The following is a 17,503-nucleotide window of genomic DNA, read 5'->3' as shown; positions in this document are numbered from 1 at the left end:
GGCAACATCCGGGGGCTGCTTCCTTTTTTTCAAATTTTATTTATTTAATAAATAACCTCTCCACCCAACAGGGGGCTCAGACTTACACCCCCGAGATCAAGAGTTGCACGCTCTCCTGCTGGAGCCAGCCGGGAGCCCTGCCCGCATCCCTCCATCCACACCTGTCACATACACAGACCCTCATTTTGCAGAGTGTTGCTGTGTATTCCTCTGCTTGCTCCTCTAGTTCCCTATGGCCCCATGTGTGTCCTTTTAAAACGCTGGGCAACACATCTTGCTGCCGTCCTGTGGTTCATTTAGTCTTTTTACTTTCGTAGGCCCTTGGATTATTTCCACTTCTTCCTGTTATGAATGGTTCCATTCTGAATATCATTAAACAAATGATTACTCACCCTTCCAGGGATATAGTTCCCCCAAGTGAACTTACAAGGTCGGAATGTGTGTTTGCACACACGCTTGTGTTCATATATATATTATTGTGTGGCTTTCTAGAGAGTTTGGGCTAGTGGGCAGTGCTTCCAACAACATAGAAGTATACTTTTCTTTACACTATGTTCCAGCTTTGTTTGTCTGCTATTTCATTTAGCAAGTGCATAGTGAGTCCCTAAAGGTGTTCTGTTTTGTTTTTAAAGACTTTATTTTTAAGTAATCTCTACACCCATTGTGGGGCTTGAACTCAAAACCCTGAGATCAAGAGTCACCCTCTACTGACTGAGCCAGCCAGGCACCCTGCCCCCGTAGGTGTTTTTATATTTCGTTCATTTTGTAGAGGCTGTGCAGTATTCCTAATGATAATTTACTCTATTTTCTTTATGTGTAAATTGATCATCTATCTGTTTTGACTATTTGACCATCTTTTCGGTGAAATATGTTATTGACCTTACATATTTCATATTTGTAATAGATTTATATATACACACAGATGTAGACTGGCAAGTTTATACAGTTATTTTTGTCATCTTCTATTTTCCCTTCGTTTTCCATTTCATTGGGCAAAACTATTTTATTTTTATATATTCATGCCTATTCAGTTTGTCTCTGATAATATCCTTTATTTCACAATAGTCAGAAATTTATCTTCCTTCCACAGCTGGAATAAATATGCTATTCCATTTTCTTCTTTTCTTTCTCTCCTCCTCACATGTAAGTGTGTGACCCATCTGAGTGGGCCCGCCGTCATGGGGTAGGAAGCGGTCCTTCCTGCGCTGTGCTGATAGGCAGGTGGATACCAGCTCTCCCAACAACATGCCTTCAACAGCAGATCTTCTCACCATTGTTATTTTGCTTCTGATTTGTAATATTAAGTTCTTAAAGAGTATAAATCATTTCCAAAATCTCTATTTTGTTCCCTTGGGCTATTTTTCAATTTATAACCTAAAATCATACAGTTTAGGTAATTATTTTTAAAAAAACACAGTTCTGGCCAGTATAATAAGAAATAAAGTATAAATATTTGAAAGGAAGAGATAAATTATGTTTATTTGGTGATATGAAATACTTATAGAAACCTGAATTCAAGAGGTTAAATCTATTGAGTTTGGCAAAAAAAAAAAAATCTTAGCATTCTTACATATATTTTTTTAATATATTAAATCACTCCAGTCCTTATCACTTCTGACCACATAGCTAGAGTTGCTGGTTCATTTTGTTATCCCCAATCAATCTGTTCTGCACACCCTCGAAGCCCGTTCTTTCTGAAATTCAAGTCTGGTTATGTCATTTAAATCCCATTTAAAATCCTGCAGTGGGCTCTCCATAGTCTTCAGGATCAAGTTTTAACTCCTTAGCTCAGTGTTTAAGGCCTTTCCCATCCCCTGGGCTACCTTTGCCTCTTCCTATGTTAGACTTCTTTTCCCTCTGGACTCTGTATCGTTCTCCCAGAAGTATCCCACAGAGCCCTTCAGTCTGAATTTGATGCCCTTCCTGTGTGTATCCACAGCACATTCTCTCTGTCTGAGCACTTAACACGCCTGTTGATAATTGTGTGTTTGCTTGGTTTTTGCCGGCTAGGTTGTTTGCTCCTTAAAAGCCAGACCGTGTTGTTTCTTTCTTTATGTTCTAATGCAGTGTTTGGTGGGACTTTGTACTTTGTTTTATACCCTTTTGAACCTACCAGTTTTTTTCAAACTAGATACACATTTTTATACCCCATAATGTTAATAACAGGTTTCAATTTTTTAAATAAGTGGATAAGAAAATGAAACAGGGAAAAAAGAAAGGAGTGGAGATAAAATAAAGCTAAGAATGAAGTTAAGTATACAAAAGTGTGTGCTTTTAAAGTGCTTGCATTCGCTAGTGGTGAGCTGTAGTTAGTTGACTTTACCCTTTCTAGGAATTGACATAAAGAAGACATGATGAGTTCCATGATTCACTGTGGTCATAATATAAAAATAAATCCACTATTGGGAGATACATAATTTTTCCGGTACTGATACCAGAAAACATTTCTTTTGTGGGCTTTTATAAAGAGGAAACTAATATAACCTATGTTATTTTCAACCTCCTTTCAGCAAATAAAGCAGTAGGTTTCACTGAGTCATTTCTTCTGAAACCTCTCATATAGGCCAAATGGCGTAGCTCCAAGTACAAGTTAGTGGAAGTTAATCTGAGTGTGGGAAAACAGACTGAACGGGAACTGGGAAGTAGCCCAGCAGGGCACATGGATGGTTGGCTCACATCTTTGATCTGTAAAGAAAACCTGCAAGTAGATGTGAACTAGACCAGCATCCCGGTAAAATCTGAGCAACACCATAAAGTGATTCGTGAAAGGGAGGCACTGCTAATGAGTAAACATTAATTCAGACCCAAGCAAGATTTCATTTTCTACCTACTAATAAACCCAGATTTTGTTCGGTTTGCCTCTTAGAATCTTAATGGGGTCAGTGTGGTAAAATGGGAACTCTTCCTTAGGGAATTTATTAGGAACTATAAATTGATATCACCAATATACTTTCCCCTCTGTCTGTGAACCCCTTGAGGACAAGGACCAAGACCTTTGTTTGTTTTCTGTTCTCTATCTAAGCACGGGGCCAGGCACTGCATAAAACACCCAGTAAAAGGCAAGTGAATGGAAGCACTTACATTCCGAGTAGTTTGGCTCAGCAGTTTCACTTACAGGAAAACGTCCCAAGGCAACGGTTCTAAATACAAGCTCACAAAAAAAGGCAAGTTAGGGGTACCTAGGTAGCTCAGTCGTTAAGCATCTGCCTTCAGCTCAGGTCATGATCCCAGTATCCTGGGCTCCAGCCCCGCATCAGGCTCCTTGCTCTGCGGGAAGCCTGCTTCTCCCTCTCCCGCTCCCCTTGCTTCTGTTCCCTCTCTCACTGTGTCTTTCTCTGTCAGATAAATAAATAAAAACTTAAAAAAAAAAAAAAAAGAGTTAAATGCACAAGTTGTTCTTTGTAAAAGTCTAGAGGATCTGTCAAGTCAGTTGTGTTGTGAATCTTCATATTATGATGCTCTGCTCTAAAAAAGGAGCCCCAAGTTTGAAATAACACAGAACTGTCACTCCAGGACTGGAAGGAACTAAGCTACAACAGCACGAGGATTGTGTTTGGGTGATGAAACCCTGGGTTTTCTAATGTTTCTAAGCACCAGCTACATACCAAATAAGTTGGCTGATGACATATTCAGGGGTGGCTGTGGGACAGGAAAGGACATGTTACTGGTTGTTTATTCTGGAGTTCACTGTAATGTTACCTCTGCTTCATCTGAGCCTCTCTCACCGGTCTTAAGTCTTACGTCAAAACTCATTTATGGCATGTTTTATAGCAACAAGATGTCTAAGACCAAACATTATAATCTAGAGATCAGTATGCGTCTGGGTCTGTCCTAATTTGCCATCTTTTGCTTCCTAACATTATGCTTATGTGAACCAGATGAAGCGGAAATATCTTCTTCATCATCAGCCGACTTTTACTGAGCGCTAACCATGTACTGTACCCCGTTCTTTTTTTTTTTTAATTTTTTTATTTTTATTTATTTGACAGACAGAGATCACAAGTAGGCAGAGAGGCAGGCAGAGAGAGAGAGAGGGAAGCAGGCTCCCTGCTGAGCAGGGAGCCCGATGCGGGACTCCATCCCAGGACCCTGAGATCATGACCTGAGCCGAAGGCAGCGGCTTAACCCACTGAGCCACCCAGGTGCCCTGTACCCCGTTCTTAACTCTTAACTTTTTAATGTACTTAATACAGAACTTTCAAGGATAGATACTGTTATTCTCCCCCCTTCACAGGTGAAAAACTGAGGCACCAAGATATCACCTGGGTTCAGTCTCAAAATCAGAAGTCTGCTTTTTAGCCACTATCCTCTGTTGCCTCCTTGAAATGGGCAAACTGGATGGGGAAAACCAGAGATGTGCAGAAGTCTTTCTGGGGAAAGATGATTGTTACTTAGCATCTGAGTTAATGAGGTGAAACACCAGGCGTCTCTCCTAACAGCAACTTGATAGAAAAAGTTAAGTTATTTCCTGTACATTTCCCCCCATTTGTAGCCCAGGACTAGTTTGTGGGACACCTGGGTGGCTCAGTTAAGCCGCTGCCTTTGGCTCAGGTCATGATCCCAGGGTCCTGGGAGTGAGCCCCGCATCAGGCTCGCTGCTCAGCAGAGAGTCAACTTCTCCCTTTCCCTTCTCCCTGCTCATTTTCTCTTTCTTTCTTTCTCACTCTCCTCTCAAATAAAATCTTAAAAAAGTAATAATAATAACCTCACCCTTTCCATTTAGATTATAACATTCTTTGTTTTGATGGAAGTCAGTTTCTCATTTAATTAATGTTTTGAAAACTGGATTTCTGTACAGACCCTCCAGTCAGGGGCACCTGGGTGGCACAATCATTTGAGAGTTTGGCTCTTGGTTTCTGCTCAGGTCATGATCTCTGTGTCATGAGATGAAGCCCTGCATTGGGCTCCGTGCTGGGCATGGAGCTTGCTTAAGATCCTCTCTTTCCTTCTCCCCCCAGCTCCACTTGTGTGTGCACTCTCTAGATAAATAAGTGAATAAAATCTTTATTAACCCCTACACACCTCAAATCAGCTACTCATCTCTTCTCTCCTTGTGTTGGTAGAAAAAGATGGCTGTGATACGAAGCATCTGTCCTTGTCCTGAGCTCTTTGCAGAAAAATTATCACGGAAGACCAATTGCCTTAACCAAGCTCCTTATATATTCATTCTTTTCAGTTTGGCGCCAGAGATATTCAAGGCAAACCCTGGCGTGGGTTGCTATCATGTAGTGACTTCTTGAGGTTGCCACTGTCACTGAATGAGGTGGAAGCCACTTTCATCCTTGTACATCTTTTCAGACTTCTAGACTCCCCCAGTGCTACAGCTGCTGCTTGTGAGAAAGGCTTGCCTTCTGGACAGCTTCTCCAGGACTTCCTGCCTGCCTTCCTCTAGTAAATACAAAAATCTGTTATAGCATTCAATAAGTTGTGTTACGTAAACCACTGAGGAACTTAGACAAGTGCTTAACCCAAATAACTAATGTGCCTGTAAAGATACAGGATATCCCATCATTCTAAAAGGTTTCCTTGTGCTCATTCTTTGTCATCATCCCATTCAGAGATTGTAATCCCTATTCTGATTTTTTTTATACCAAGGATTAATTTTGTTCAGACCTTTTTAGAGAAGCCATAGAGGGGCACCTGGCTGGCTCAGTTGGTAGAGTATGCATCTCTTTTTTTTTTCCCATTTTTTTTTTTTTAAGATTTATTTATTTATTTTAAAAAGCATGTACACATGTGAGTTAGGGGGAGGGACAAAGGGACAGAATCTTAAAAAAAACTCCCTGCTGAGCATGGAGCCCAATGCGGGGCTTGATCCCTGGACCCTGAGACCTGAGCCAAAACCAACCAGATGCCCAACCCGCTGGACCACCCAGGTACCCCGAGTATGTGACTGTTAATCTTGGGGTTGTAGATTGGAGCTTTACGTTGGGTGTAGAGATTACTTAAAACAAAAAAAAAGCTATAGAATTTGCTTTTGTGATCTCAAAGAACACTTGTTGGTTCTGGTTACCCATCTAACCTGGGAAATGTTGCCCTGTTCACATGTGATGATTCTAAATCCGTCAGTGTGGCAGAAAGTGAGGTAATGGGAAGAGTTGCCAGTCATTTATGTCCTCTCATCAAGCTCCCGTGAGGAACCTCCATATCTACCATCCATGTCTAGTGAGTGATGCTACCTAACATTTTTTTTAGACATGGGCTGACTGTATAGGGATTAATTAGTCTGCAGCTAGAGAACCCAGGAATGCATGTGGATTGTACATGAACTCAACTGAGTCTTCATTTCCTCTAATTACCCATGCTTTCCCAGTTGTGCCTTTTTCACCTAGTTAGGTATGAGAGAAAAACAGTCCTCCTCTTCTTGGCTATTATTCCTGATTATACCATGTCATTTCCTTTTGGTAACTAGTAGGTCTTTGGTCTGTAAAACTGCATGAAGAATAGTAGGCATTCTCCAGAGGAAGTATGAGCTAGGACTTGTCGCAAAGGAACTTTGACTCTAAAAATAGATATGTGAATGTAAATGACCCAAACCAACATCTGTATAGTTTGGTTGGAACAAAACTCTGCAAACTCCAGGGACTCTGGCTGGGAGACAATACAGAGAGCTCATTACTAGAGAGAAGCAGGACTGAGGTTGTATAGGAAGCTTTTAACTCTTCATAGTTGCTTCATTTTAGGTAGAATTTAAAGTTCCTTAATGAACCAAATTGCCATATTCCTATTTTTTTTTTAATGTTTACTTTTTATTTATTTATTTGACACAGAGAGAGAGATCACAAGTAGGCAGAGAGGCAGACAGAGAGAAGGGGGGTAAGCAGGCTCCCTGCTGAGCAGAGAGCCCGATGCGGGGCTCGATCCCAGGACGCTGAGATCATGACCTGAGCCGAAGGCAGGGGCTTAACCCACTGAGCCACCCAGGTGCCCCGCCATAGTCCTATTTGATTCCAGTAATATAATAGTTTATTTTGTACCCAGAACCTGTCAGGCATCATGCTGTATGCTTTACATTCATTCTCATTTAACCCTTGTACAGTCCTTTGAGGTCAGTAAGATCATCCCCATTTGCAGCTGAAGAAATTAAGGCTCAGAGATGAACCTTGCCTGAAACTGACAAATCAGGGACTTGAATGCACATCCTAGCTTTATTTTATTTTAATTTAATTTATTTTATTTTATTTTTAAGATTTATTTGCAGGGGGGGCCTGGGCATCTTAGTGGGTTAAGTATCCAACTCTAGGTTGGACTCAGGTCATGATCTCAGGGTCGTAAGATCAAGCCCTACATCGGGCTCCGTGCTCAGTGCAGTCTGCTTGAGACTCTTTCTTCCTCCCCACTGTTTGTGTGCGCTTTCTCTTTCTCTCTCTCTCAAGTAAATGTTTTTTTAAAAAATAAAGATTTACTTATTTGAGAGAAAGAGCACCAGTGGAGGGTGGGGGGGCAAAGGGAGAGGGAGAAGGAGGAAGCAGACTCTGCCCAGAGTGCGGAGCCCCAAACAGGGCTCGATCTCACAACCCTGAGATCATGAGTGTCAAAAGTCCATTCTTCTTACTGTGTCCATGGCGGCTTCCAGGATGCTTTTAAAAAAAAAAAAAAAAAGATTGTTTCTTCCATGAAGACATCATGAAACTCTTACCATCAAGAAGCAGCTGTATTACCTTTCTTGAGGGAAAAGGGCCTAGCGTGTTAGGGCTCCATCACAGTAGTAGTGCTTGGGCTGAGGAAAGCAAAGCACGCGATCACTGCGGCTCCCTGGCATTTACTGAAGTTGAAGTTCTCCTGTCAAGCTTCGGTGCGTTCATTGCGCACGGACGAGAGCTCCCTCTTGTGGTGGGAGCGCGCGCGTCTCCGCGCCCATACCGAAGGCGCTGGGTGTTTCTCAGGAGGTAAATGTCCCTGCTTTCCAGTGAGCTGAGTGAATTGTTACCTCAAAGTTGAAGTGCAGTAGGTTTGGAACAAAGAAAGACTCAGCCCTGGAAATCAAAATGGATCCATAAAATCTATAGAAAGAGACCGGCCGTTATTCTGCTAACCTCCAGTCAGCTGAAAATCCCACAGGCTTTGATTCCCTTGTCACCCTCGGTATAGAGCAGGTTCTTGGGGGCTTCCTTTCAGTGTGGCGTATGCAGTGAATTTCCGAGTTCTTACTTCCCGTTGCTGTGGCAACGGAAGTTGCCAACTATTTTTTTTATATGGCAAATATTATTTTTAATAGTTATTAGTTGTTATTAATAACTAGTAGTTAATAATAGCTACTATTAAAATATTTTTAATAAAGATATTTTTAATTTTTTTAAGTTGCCAACTATTACTTTTTTATATGGCAACTATTATTTTTAATAGTGGTAGCATTTTGTCATCTTGGCGGTGCACACATTGTTTTATTCTTTTTTAAAGATTTTATTTATTTATTTGACAGAGATCACAAGTAGGTAGAGAGGCAGGCAGAGAGAGAGGGGGAAGCAGGCTCCCTGCTGAGCAAAGAGCCCAACGTGGGACTCCATCCCAGGACCCTGAGATCATGACCTGAGCCAAAGGCAGAGGTTTAACTCACTGAGCCACCCAAGCACCCCTTCACACATTGTTTTAGAGATCGAATCTTCATTATGTTTCTGCATGGCTATCCTCAGTTGACGTTAGGGGAGAGGGTAGATGGAATAAGGCACACACACACACCCAAAGATGACCATGTCCTAATCCCCGGAACCTGTGAATTTATTACCTTATGTGGTAGAAGGAACTTGACAGATGTGATTAAGTTAAGGGTCTTTATTTTTTTTTTTTTAAACTTTTTTTTTTTTTAAAGATTTTATTTATTTATTTGACAGAGAGAGAGATTACAGGTAGGTAGAGAGGCTGGCAGAGAGAGAGAGAGAGAGAGAGAGAAGCAGGCTCCCCGCCGAGCAGAGAGCCCGATGTGGGACTCGATCCCAGGACCCCGAGATCATGACCTGAGCCGAAGGCAGCGGCTTAAACCACTGAGCCACCCAGGCGCCCCAAGTTAAGGGTCTTTAAATGGGGAATTTAATCAGGCATAGAGTGAGCATGAGAAAAGCCAGTATGACAGTTGAACCAAAGAGAAAGATCGGCAGATTCTGTGCTGTTGGCTTTGAAGATAGAAAGTGGAACCATGATTCAAGGAATATACAGGTGGTCTCTAGAAACTAGACAAAGGAACAGATTCTCCCCTAGAATTTCCAGAAAGAATGCTGTATTGCTGGCTTACTTTAGAATTCTGACCTCCGGAACTATAAGAGAATACACTTAAGTTATTTTGTTTCTTTTTTAAAGATGTTTATTTGTTTGGCAGAGAGTGTGCATGCACAAGTAGGGGGAGTAGGAGGGAGAGGGAGAAGCAGGCTCACCACAGAGCAGATGGAGCCCGATGTGGGACTCGATCCCAGGACCCCAGGATCATGACTTGAGCCAAAGGCAGTTGTATAACCAACTGGGCCACCCAGAACTCCAACTTAGGTTTTATTTATTTATTTTTTTAAAGACAGAGAGAGATCACAAGTAGGCAGAGAGAGAGAGGAGGAAGCAGGCTCCCTGCCAAGCAGAGAGCCCGATGTGGGACTCGATCCCAGGACCCCAGGATCATGACCCGAGCCAAAGGCAGTTGTGTAACCAACTGGGCCACCCAGAACTCCAACTTAGGTTTTATTTATTTTTTTTTTTTAAGATTTTATTTATTTACTTGACAGAGATCACAAGTGGGAGAGAGAGAGGAGGAAGCAGGCTCCCTACCAAGCAGAGAGCCTGATGCGGGACTCGATCCCAGGACCCTGAGATCATGACCTGAGCCGAAGGCAGAGGCTTAACCCACTGAGCCACCCAGCTGCCCTCCAACTTGGGTTTTAAACAACTAAATTTTTGCTCCTTTGTTAGGGCAGCAGTAGGAAAAAATAGACAAAACAGTGAAACTGAGAATCAAAATGGTTACATTATAATCCAAGCCAAAAGTCTAGAATGACTTGTGGAACTGTGTTTAGATCATTGTTTTATATTAGCCAAACTAGGCCGGGTTTGTTCTATGGGAACAGCTCCCCCCACCGTCTTAGTCATGTAAAACCACAGAGCTGTGTTGCTCCTGCCACATGTCCATCTCAAGTTGGAGGGGTCCTTGTGGAAGGTCCTTCTCATTCAGGGACCTAGGGTGACAAAGCCTCCACCACATGGAACATAGCTGATCACTGTGAGAGGGTCAAGGGAACATGACTTCCTCCCAGAAGTGACATGTGTGGCCAAGGATCTGCTTGCTGTATGGCTGTGCATCATTTCAGGGGCTAGGAAGTGCCCATCCTGCTATTTGCCCAGAAGAATTATAGTGAGGATATTTGGAAAGAACACTAATTACTACCAAACTCTCCTTTGATAATGATTTTCTTGCTGTTTATTATTGACTAAAGACTCAGGATTATATATCCCAGTCTCATTTTGGGACTTACTGTATGTAGGTCATTTATACTGTAACTACTTTTTTAAAATCTTTACTAAATACATGAAACACTTGCCAGTAAATGTAGATGATGTTCAATTTAAAATGGCCTGCAGAGGGCATACCTTCTTAAACAACTACGGCCACGGATCCATGTCACACTGCTGCTAAGTACAACAACCCCCCTCCTCCCGCTTATAGTTGTGTACTTATAAAGGTTAATGTTATCATTTGAAAGATTAATTTGACCACAGGGTAATTTATGAAGAGCCTTGTGATTTTTCACAGGAGATTGCAATATGACCTTTTCATTTGCTTTCTTTATGCCTTTGGCAAGCAGATATTAAAGGGCTTTTCTTAATTGGATTGATTTCAAGATTGGTTTTTCCCAGATTCTAATTATTTCTCAAATAGCCCTTGTGTAGTAACATGGTAAGTATCTATAATGTAGATTACAGAGGGCTACTGTATTTTTAACCTCTTAAAAAAGCTTGTTCGATTTTGTCAAAATAAATAATTTTAATAATCATTTAGAGCACTTCAGAGAACTTCTTATATATCTCTGAGGGTCCCAGCAGCTACTGAGAAAGGAAGGTAGGACAAGTGAAATCGTTAATCGTTTTATAGATGACAGAACTGGACAGCAAACAAATAATAGTACAACCTGCTTCTGAATTTTTTTTTTTTTTTTAGATTTTATTTATTTATTTGACAGAGATCACAAGTAGGCAGAGAGGCAGGCAGAGAGAGATGGGCAAACACTTTCGGAGAAAGCACTGTGAGAATCAAGTGACTCTGGAATTTGTAGTAGAGATGATTGTCTGCTATACTTTTGGTAAACTTTGCTTCACAGTCTTTATATAATAAGATCATGCGTGTGTGTGTTTCTATGTGTATACGTATTTGTATGGATGTGCGCTTTTTTTTTCTCTCTTTGGAAAGTCCATTTTTTTAAAGATTTTATTTATTTATTTGACAGACAGAGATCACAATCAGGCAGAGAGGCAGGTGGTGGGGTGGGGAGCAGGCTCCCCACTGAGTAGAGAGCCTGATGCAGGGCTCGATCCCAGGACCCTGGGATCACGACCCGAGCTGAAGGCAGAGGCTCCAACCCACTGACCCACCCAGGCATCCCGGAAAGTCCATTCTTAATGGTGGAAGAGGGGGGCAATTTTGCCCCCAAATTGGCCGGGGATCCTGTTTAGCACTTCCAGTGCAGAAGATAGGCCCCACAATAAAGAATGATCCAGCTTAAAATGTTAGTAGTGCCAAGTTAGAGAAATCTCTGCTGGGGCACAGAAAATCAAAATAAATTGATTTAGGCATATCTAAAACTTCTTCACATTAAGAATACAGCTTTTTGGGGCACCTGGGTGGCTCAGTGGGTTAAAGCCTCTGCCTTCAGCTCAGGTCATGATCCCAGGGTCCTGGGATCGAGCCCCGCATCGGGCTCTCTGCTCAGCGGGGAGCCTGCTTCCCTTCCTCTCTCTCTGCCTGCCTCTCTGCCTCCTTGTGATCTCTGTCAAGTAAATAAATAAAATCTTAAAAAAAAAAAAAAAGAATACACCTTTTCTGGGGCCCCTGGCTGTCTTAGTCAGTACGGCATGTGACTCTTGATCTCAGGGTTGTGAGTTCAAGCCCCACACTGGATGTAGAAATTACTTTAAAATCTTTAAAAAAAAAAAAAAAGTACAACTCTTCCGAAACGTTTTTTTTCTTTTTGCTTGTTTTGTTCTGGTTTTAAAATTCAAGTATTTTTCTTAATTGAAGGATAACTTAGTGAAATGCACAGATCTTAAATACATAGTCGAATCGGTTTCGACAACTGCATTTAGCCATGTAAGCCCACACCCCCTCCATATATGCAGTATTTTCATCACCTTTTAAAGTTCTCTCTTGCCGTGATCTGATTCCAGAAATAACCACTGATCTATTTTCCAAAGACTTCTATCACCATAGAATTGCCTGTTCTAGAACTTTATATAGAATTACATAGTATATATATGTTCTTGTGCCTGGCTTCTTAGCATCTTTTAAAAATTCATCTGCATTGTTGTGTTTATCAATTTGATCCCTTTTATCAGCAAGTACTATTCCATTGTGTTGATATACCATGGATTTTTAATCCATTTTTTTACTTCTAGAAACATGCTATTTCCAGTTTGGCTAACCTGAGTTGAGTTACTGTGAACACTTCTTGTGCAAGACTTGGTTCACATGTTTTCATTTCTCTTGGATAAATATCAAGGAGTGGGATTGCATAAAAGTTCATATATTAGATATGTAGTTTAACTTTTAAGAAATGAAGAACTCTGGGATGCCTGGGTGGCTCATTCGGATAAGTGGCCAACTCTTGATTTCAGCTCAGATCTTTGTCTCAGGGTTGTGAGTTCAAGCCTCGCACTAGGCAGCATGGAACCTACTTTAAAAATAGAGAGAGAGAGAAAGAGAGGAAGGAAGGAAAGTGAAGAGCATTCCAGGACCACCTGGCTGGCTCAGTAGGTAGAGCATGTGACTCTTGATTTTGGGGTTATGAGTTCAAGCCCCCTGTTGGGTGTAGATATCACTTAAATAAATAAATTTTTTTACAGAAAAGGGGTAACTCCTTTGGGTCTCCTTCCTCCCCGGGAGCCTTGTACTATCACTTTGCTGTCCCTCAATAAATCTTACTTTGCTGCCCACAAAAATATATATATATATTTGAAGGAAGGAAGGAAAGAGAAAAGTTAATAGCTTTCCAAAGTTGGAACCTGCCATATTAAGCGTTGGGCTATCTATACGCCATACTTCATAGATTTGTTGTAAGGAAGAAATTAGATAATGCATGTGAAGAGCTTAGTGTGGTATGTAGCAAGTAAGGGCTTGACTGATAATAGCTGTCTTTATATTTACTCTCTCTAGCTGGTAACTTCTAAATCTCATAGTCTTGAGTGCTAGAACTATGTATGTGTCTTACTGCTTATGTAACATCAGAACTTGGCTGCCCCACAGGCAGTTCTAAGTCAGCATATACAAAACTGAATTTTTTTTTTTAAGATTTTATGTATTCATTTGACAGCACAAGCAGGGAGAGAGGCAGGGAGAGGGAGAAGCAGGCTCCCTGCTGAGTAAGGAGACCAGTGTAGGACTTGATCCCAGGACCCTGAGATCATGATCTGAGCCAAAGGCAGGTGCTTAACCAGCTAAGCCAGCCAGATGCCCCACCAAACTGAACTCCTACCCCCGGCCCCAAAGGTGGGTCTCATGTGCATCCTCTCATGTGCCTTATTGTAAATCCTGTTGGCTGCCCAGGGCCTCTCCCCCTCTTGCACATCTCACACATCACCCAGGCTTTTTCACATGACCATATGTCTCCGTCCCCCACTGTCGCTTCCCCAGTTCTAACTTGCTTCACTAGCTGTCTCCTGGATCACTTAAAATAATGCATAACTGAGGCCCATAACTTGAGGATTGCCATCCACAGTTCATTGCTTAACACTGCAATCAGAGGGATCTGTCCATAATACAGACCTGATCTTGTCATGGTCCAGTTAGAACCTTTAGTGGCTTCCCAAGGTAAAGTCTCTTCTCTTCCTTCCAAGGCCTTCATGCTAGAGTTCAATCTCCCACCTCCTTTCATAAGCTTGGCTCCCACCCCCTAGATTTCTTCCCATAGCCAGTCTCCTCCTTAGAGGCCTTTGCCTGTGCTGCTTGTTCTATCTACACTGAATAAATACCGTCGCCCCTCTTACCTCCCCCCTCCCATCCCATTCACCTAGCCTATACCTCTTGAAACTCAGCCAGGATGTTTCTGAGAGCTAGGAAGCATCCTCTGCCATCGGGCTCTTTTTCCCTTGGGTTGGAGGAAGTGCCGCCCCCCCCCCCCCCCCCCATGTGCCCTAGTGTGGCTATTATGGCAGTGTTGCCTGGTACCCACCTGGCCCCCACCCTAGACTGTGAGTTCTCAGAGGACAGGGACTATTTTTCACTCATCCTAGCATCCCTAACACCTAGAACAGAGCGGGTCCCCAGTAAATGTTCAGGAAATAGAATAGTTGTATTGTTGTTATCAAAATTGACTTAATTTGCTTTTAGACCTGTTGGGGATGAGTGATAGGGAGTGAAGCCAGCAGCATTTGGAATTGCTGTTTCCTTACCCATTTGTCCTGTCCTCACAGCCTGATGAAAATTCACTGGATTTCTCCTCTTGTATGCTACGGCCTGGGATTAAAAATGCTCAGGAACTTGCATGTGGGGTGTGTCTTTTAAATGTGGACTCCAGAAGCCGGGTAAGTGACACGCCTTCCCCTACAGCTGGCAAAGCATTTCCCTCACATGACCTCCGGGGACCCCTTCCCGTTTGGCCCCCTCCCCTACCAGGGCTATGACCCCAGGAGGGCATTTTGATGAAGCCCTGAAATCTGACCACAGAAGGACATCAGTTCTACAAAAGGGCAGTGGGGGGAGAGGTTGCGTGAAGGGGGGGAGGTCTTCCCTTCCCGGCAATGCAATGCTGTCTGCGCTGTGCCCGCAGTGCCCCAAGCACAGCCAGGTGGGGAAGAGAGGAGGTAAACCCAGAAGGCTTTGTTTGGAGGCATGAGGCCCTGCTCTGGGAATTTTGTTGACCTTATGGTTTCAACATTATTTCAGAAAGAAGAGAAGCCTGCAGAAGAACATCCTAAAAAAGTATGAACCAGTCACACATTATCTTAGCATCTCCATCTCAATTTTGAGTGTGGAAAGCAAATCCGATGATTCCACTGTCATCCTGAACTGTTCTGATTGTGAATCGTTTCCCGAGTCATGTCTGTTCCCATAATGTTTGATTTAACCAACTAGTGCGTCTGTGTGGATCTGCTTGTGTCTTGTTTGCACGCTTGTAGCTCATAATTGGCTTCTGGTGTTGCAGGCATTTTTCCCTGTGATGAACAAGGTAACAGATTGAGCAGTTTCTGGAAGACTGGAAGTTGTGACACAGAGAATGAGATCAAAGAGCAGCAGGATTTGGCAGTTATCAGACAAAAACAAATAGGGATTCAGAGTTTTGTTTATTATTTGTAGCACTTTAGAAAAACCCCCCAAGGAGTCAAGGGTAGGACTGGCTGAGTGGGACTTACCTGCAAGCATTAGTTGTCTAGGAATAATTCTTAAGTGCTTTAATATCTCTTTTACAAACCCTGTACCTGGTTGACTTTTTTAATTACGTTGATTCAGTTATCAGGTTCCAGTGGCCTTAGTCCATGAGAGTTTTCGGTCTTTTTTTTTTCCATGAGAGGACTGTAATCAGTCCCAGAAACGTGGGGATCGCAAGTATAAAGGCCAGCCTAGGGGAAGGCTTCCTTCGGCACAGTGAAGCTATTTTAGTTCCCATATAATGAACACCTCCCCCCGCCCAGCGTCTGTCTGCCTTGTCTGTGAAAGATTTGGCCTTCTTGTGCTAAAACTGGGTTTAGTGGTAAAGATTTTTTTAGACTTTTAATTAGCAGCAAAGAACTTTCTCACTTGAATTCCTGTAGCTCCCTGCTCAGGCTGTGTGTGTGCCACGCGGCCTCAGCCTGTGGCCTGGAGCGGTGTTCATGCGGGTCGCTGAGCCATGCTTAGATGCCGACGCAGCCTGACTCGCCCCACATCTCTGCTTATTTTTGGCAGGCATTCAGCTCAGAAACCGACAGTTTCAAGCTGGCATATGGAGGACACCAGTATCACGCCAGCTGTGCCAACTTCTGGATCAACTGTGTTGAACCAAAACCTCCTGGCCTCATCCTGCCTGATCTGCTCTGAAAAGTTCCTCAACAAAGGACCCACTGGGTTTTGTTTTTTCCCCATCACACCCCATGAGGTGACGGGAAGCCAGAAGCAGAATGCAGGTACTGTGCAGTGCACCTCCGTGAAGCTGTACGAAGATTCCCCAAGCCATAGCGGGGACAGAGGAGCTACCGGGTTCCCAGTCCTTCCTACAGATGCCCTTTGTCCCCCGGGGTCCCGCTGCCAGTCTTGGGGGTTTGAGGTAAAATCACCTTGCCCAGACTGCACGTGGTACCAGAAGTTTGCTAACTTACCTTTAGTTCTGGTAAGATGTTTGAAGACACGGACCACAGTTTTCTTTCTCTGAGGAATAACTTGCTGCTGCAGTATTGAAACTGTGAAGAACTGATGTTTGAAGAAAAGTCAGTTGTTGTTATAGGCCTAGAACTGGCGAGCATGTGTTGAGCCAGTGCTTGCTTACTTACATCTAGAACACCGTTGCCCTGTGTGGTAGAAGGCACTTACCCACATTTAATTTGTTGATATCTGAAATGAATAAAAAGGGGAAATTGTGATGCAGCTGTTCTTTTTATAGAAAAACTGCTCGTCTCCATGGGACAAGGGCAGGTAGGTGAGGGTGGATTCACCAACTTTACTCTCACAACCGAACCAGTTCTGCTTTTGTTCATTTATAACCCTCTAAACTTTCAAGACGGCCTTTCCTCCAAATATGCTGGGGCACTTTGCAGTGAACTAAATGTTCGCTCTGACAGAGGCCCAGATTCTCATCTGTCGGATGAATAGCCTTCCCCTTAAGAGCCTCCACAGAAAACTTCGGTTTTCTGCTTCCTCAAAGACTGTGAACATGGTACTTTTGTTCAGGTGAGATTTGGAAAGGCAGCTGGATGAAACCTCCTTGCAGTGGCCTTTGTCCAGATTTCCAGAAACAATGGCACAGGGACCATTGCTACCTGACTTGGCAGTATCTATGTGAGGGACCTGAAAATGAGTTTGGTTAGAAGCTGGAGCTTGTGGCCTACTGAGGCAGGCAGTGAGATGGCTGTTTACAGTGGAGGTACAGGACATAGAAGCAGTGGAAGAAAAGGGTTCTAAAATAGATGGAATTCTAGAAGGAAGAGGCTCATGCTCGCTGTCTGGTGTGGGGAATTCTCTTTGCCACTTAAACTGAATGGATAAAATCAGTGGGGAGAGAAAAAGCCAAATCGTTAAGGATTGTGAAGTCCTGGGAAGAACAGGCCAAGCTAGGACATATTTTCCTCTGACTTGTGAAATTTGTGCTTTATGAAGAGATTCTGAGTTTTGTGTTTTACATTGTAG

At 42.9% G+C, this 17,503-nt stretch overlaps 1 protein-coding gene across 1 annotated transcript in view; it reads left to right on the top strand.

Annotated features, from left to right (window-relative positions):
* SYNRG (synergin gamma) overlaps nucleotides 1-16,740 on the top strand; it is an 88,299-nt gene extending 71,559 nt beyond the window's left edge. Inside the window, exons 18-20 of the mRNA XM_059378563.1 lie at nucleotides 14,599-14,709; nucleotides 15,071-15,106; nucleotides 16,070-16,740. Coding sequence (XP_059234546.1) covers nucleotides 14,599-14,709; nucleotides 15,071-15,106; nucleotides 16,070-16,201 — 279 coding nt within the window. The 3' untranslated portion in view covers nucleotides 16,202-16,740. The remainder of the gene's footprint in view (nucleotides 1-14,598; nucleotides 14,710-15,070; nucleotides 15,107-16,069) is intronic.
* Nucleotides 16,741-17,503: the final 763 nt, after the last annotated feature.

Source organism: Mustela nigripes, chromosome 16, assembly GCF_022355385.1.
Source record: "Mustela nigripes isolate SB6536 chromosome 16, MUSNIG.SB6536, whole genome shotgun sequence".
Taxonomy (NCBI): domain Eukaryota; kingdom Metazoa; phylum Chordata; class Mammalia; order Carnivora; family Mustelidae; genus Mustela; species Mustela nigripes.
The sequence above is the reverse complement of the archived record's forward strand: the minus strand, read 5'-3'. Positions and strand labels throughout refer to the sequence as shown.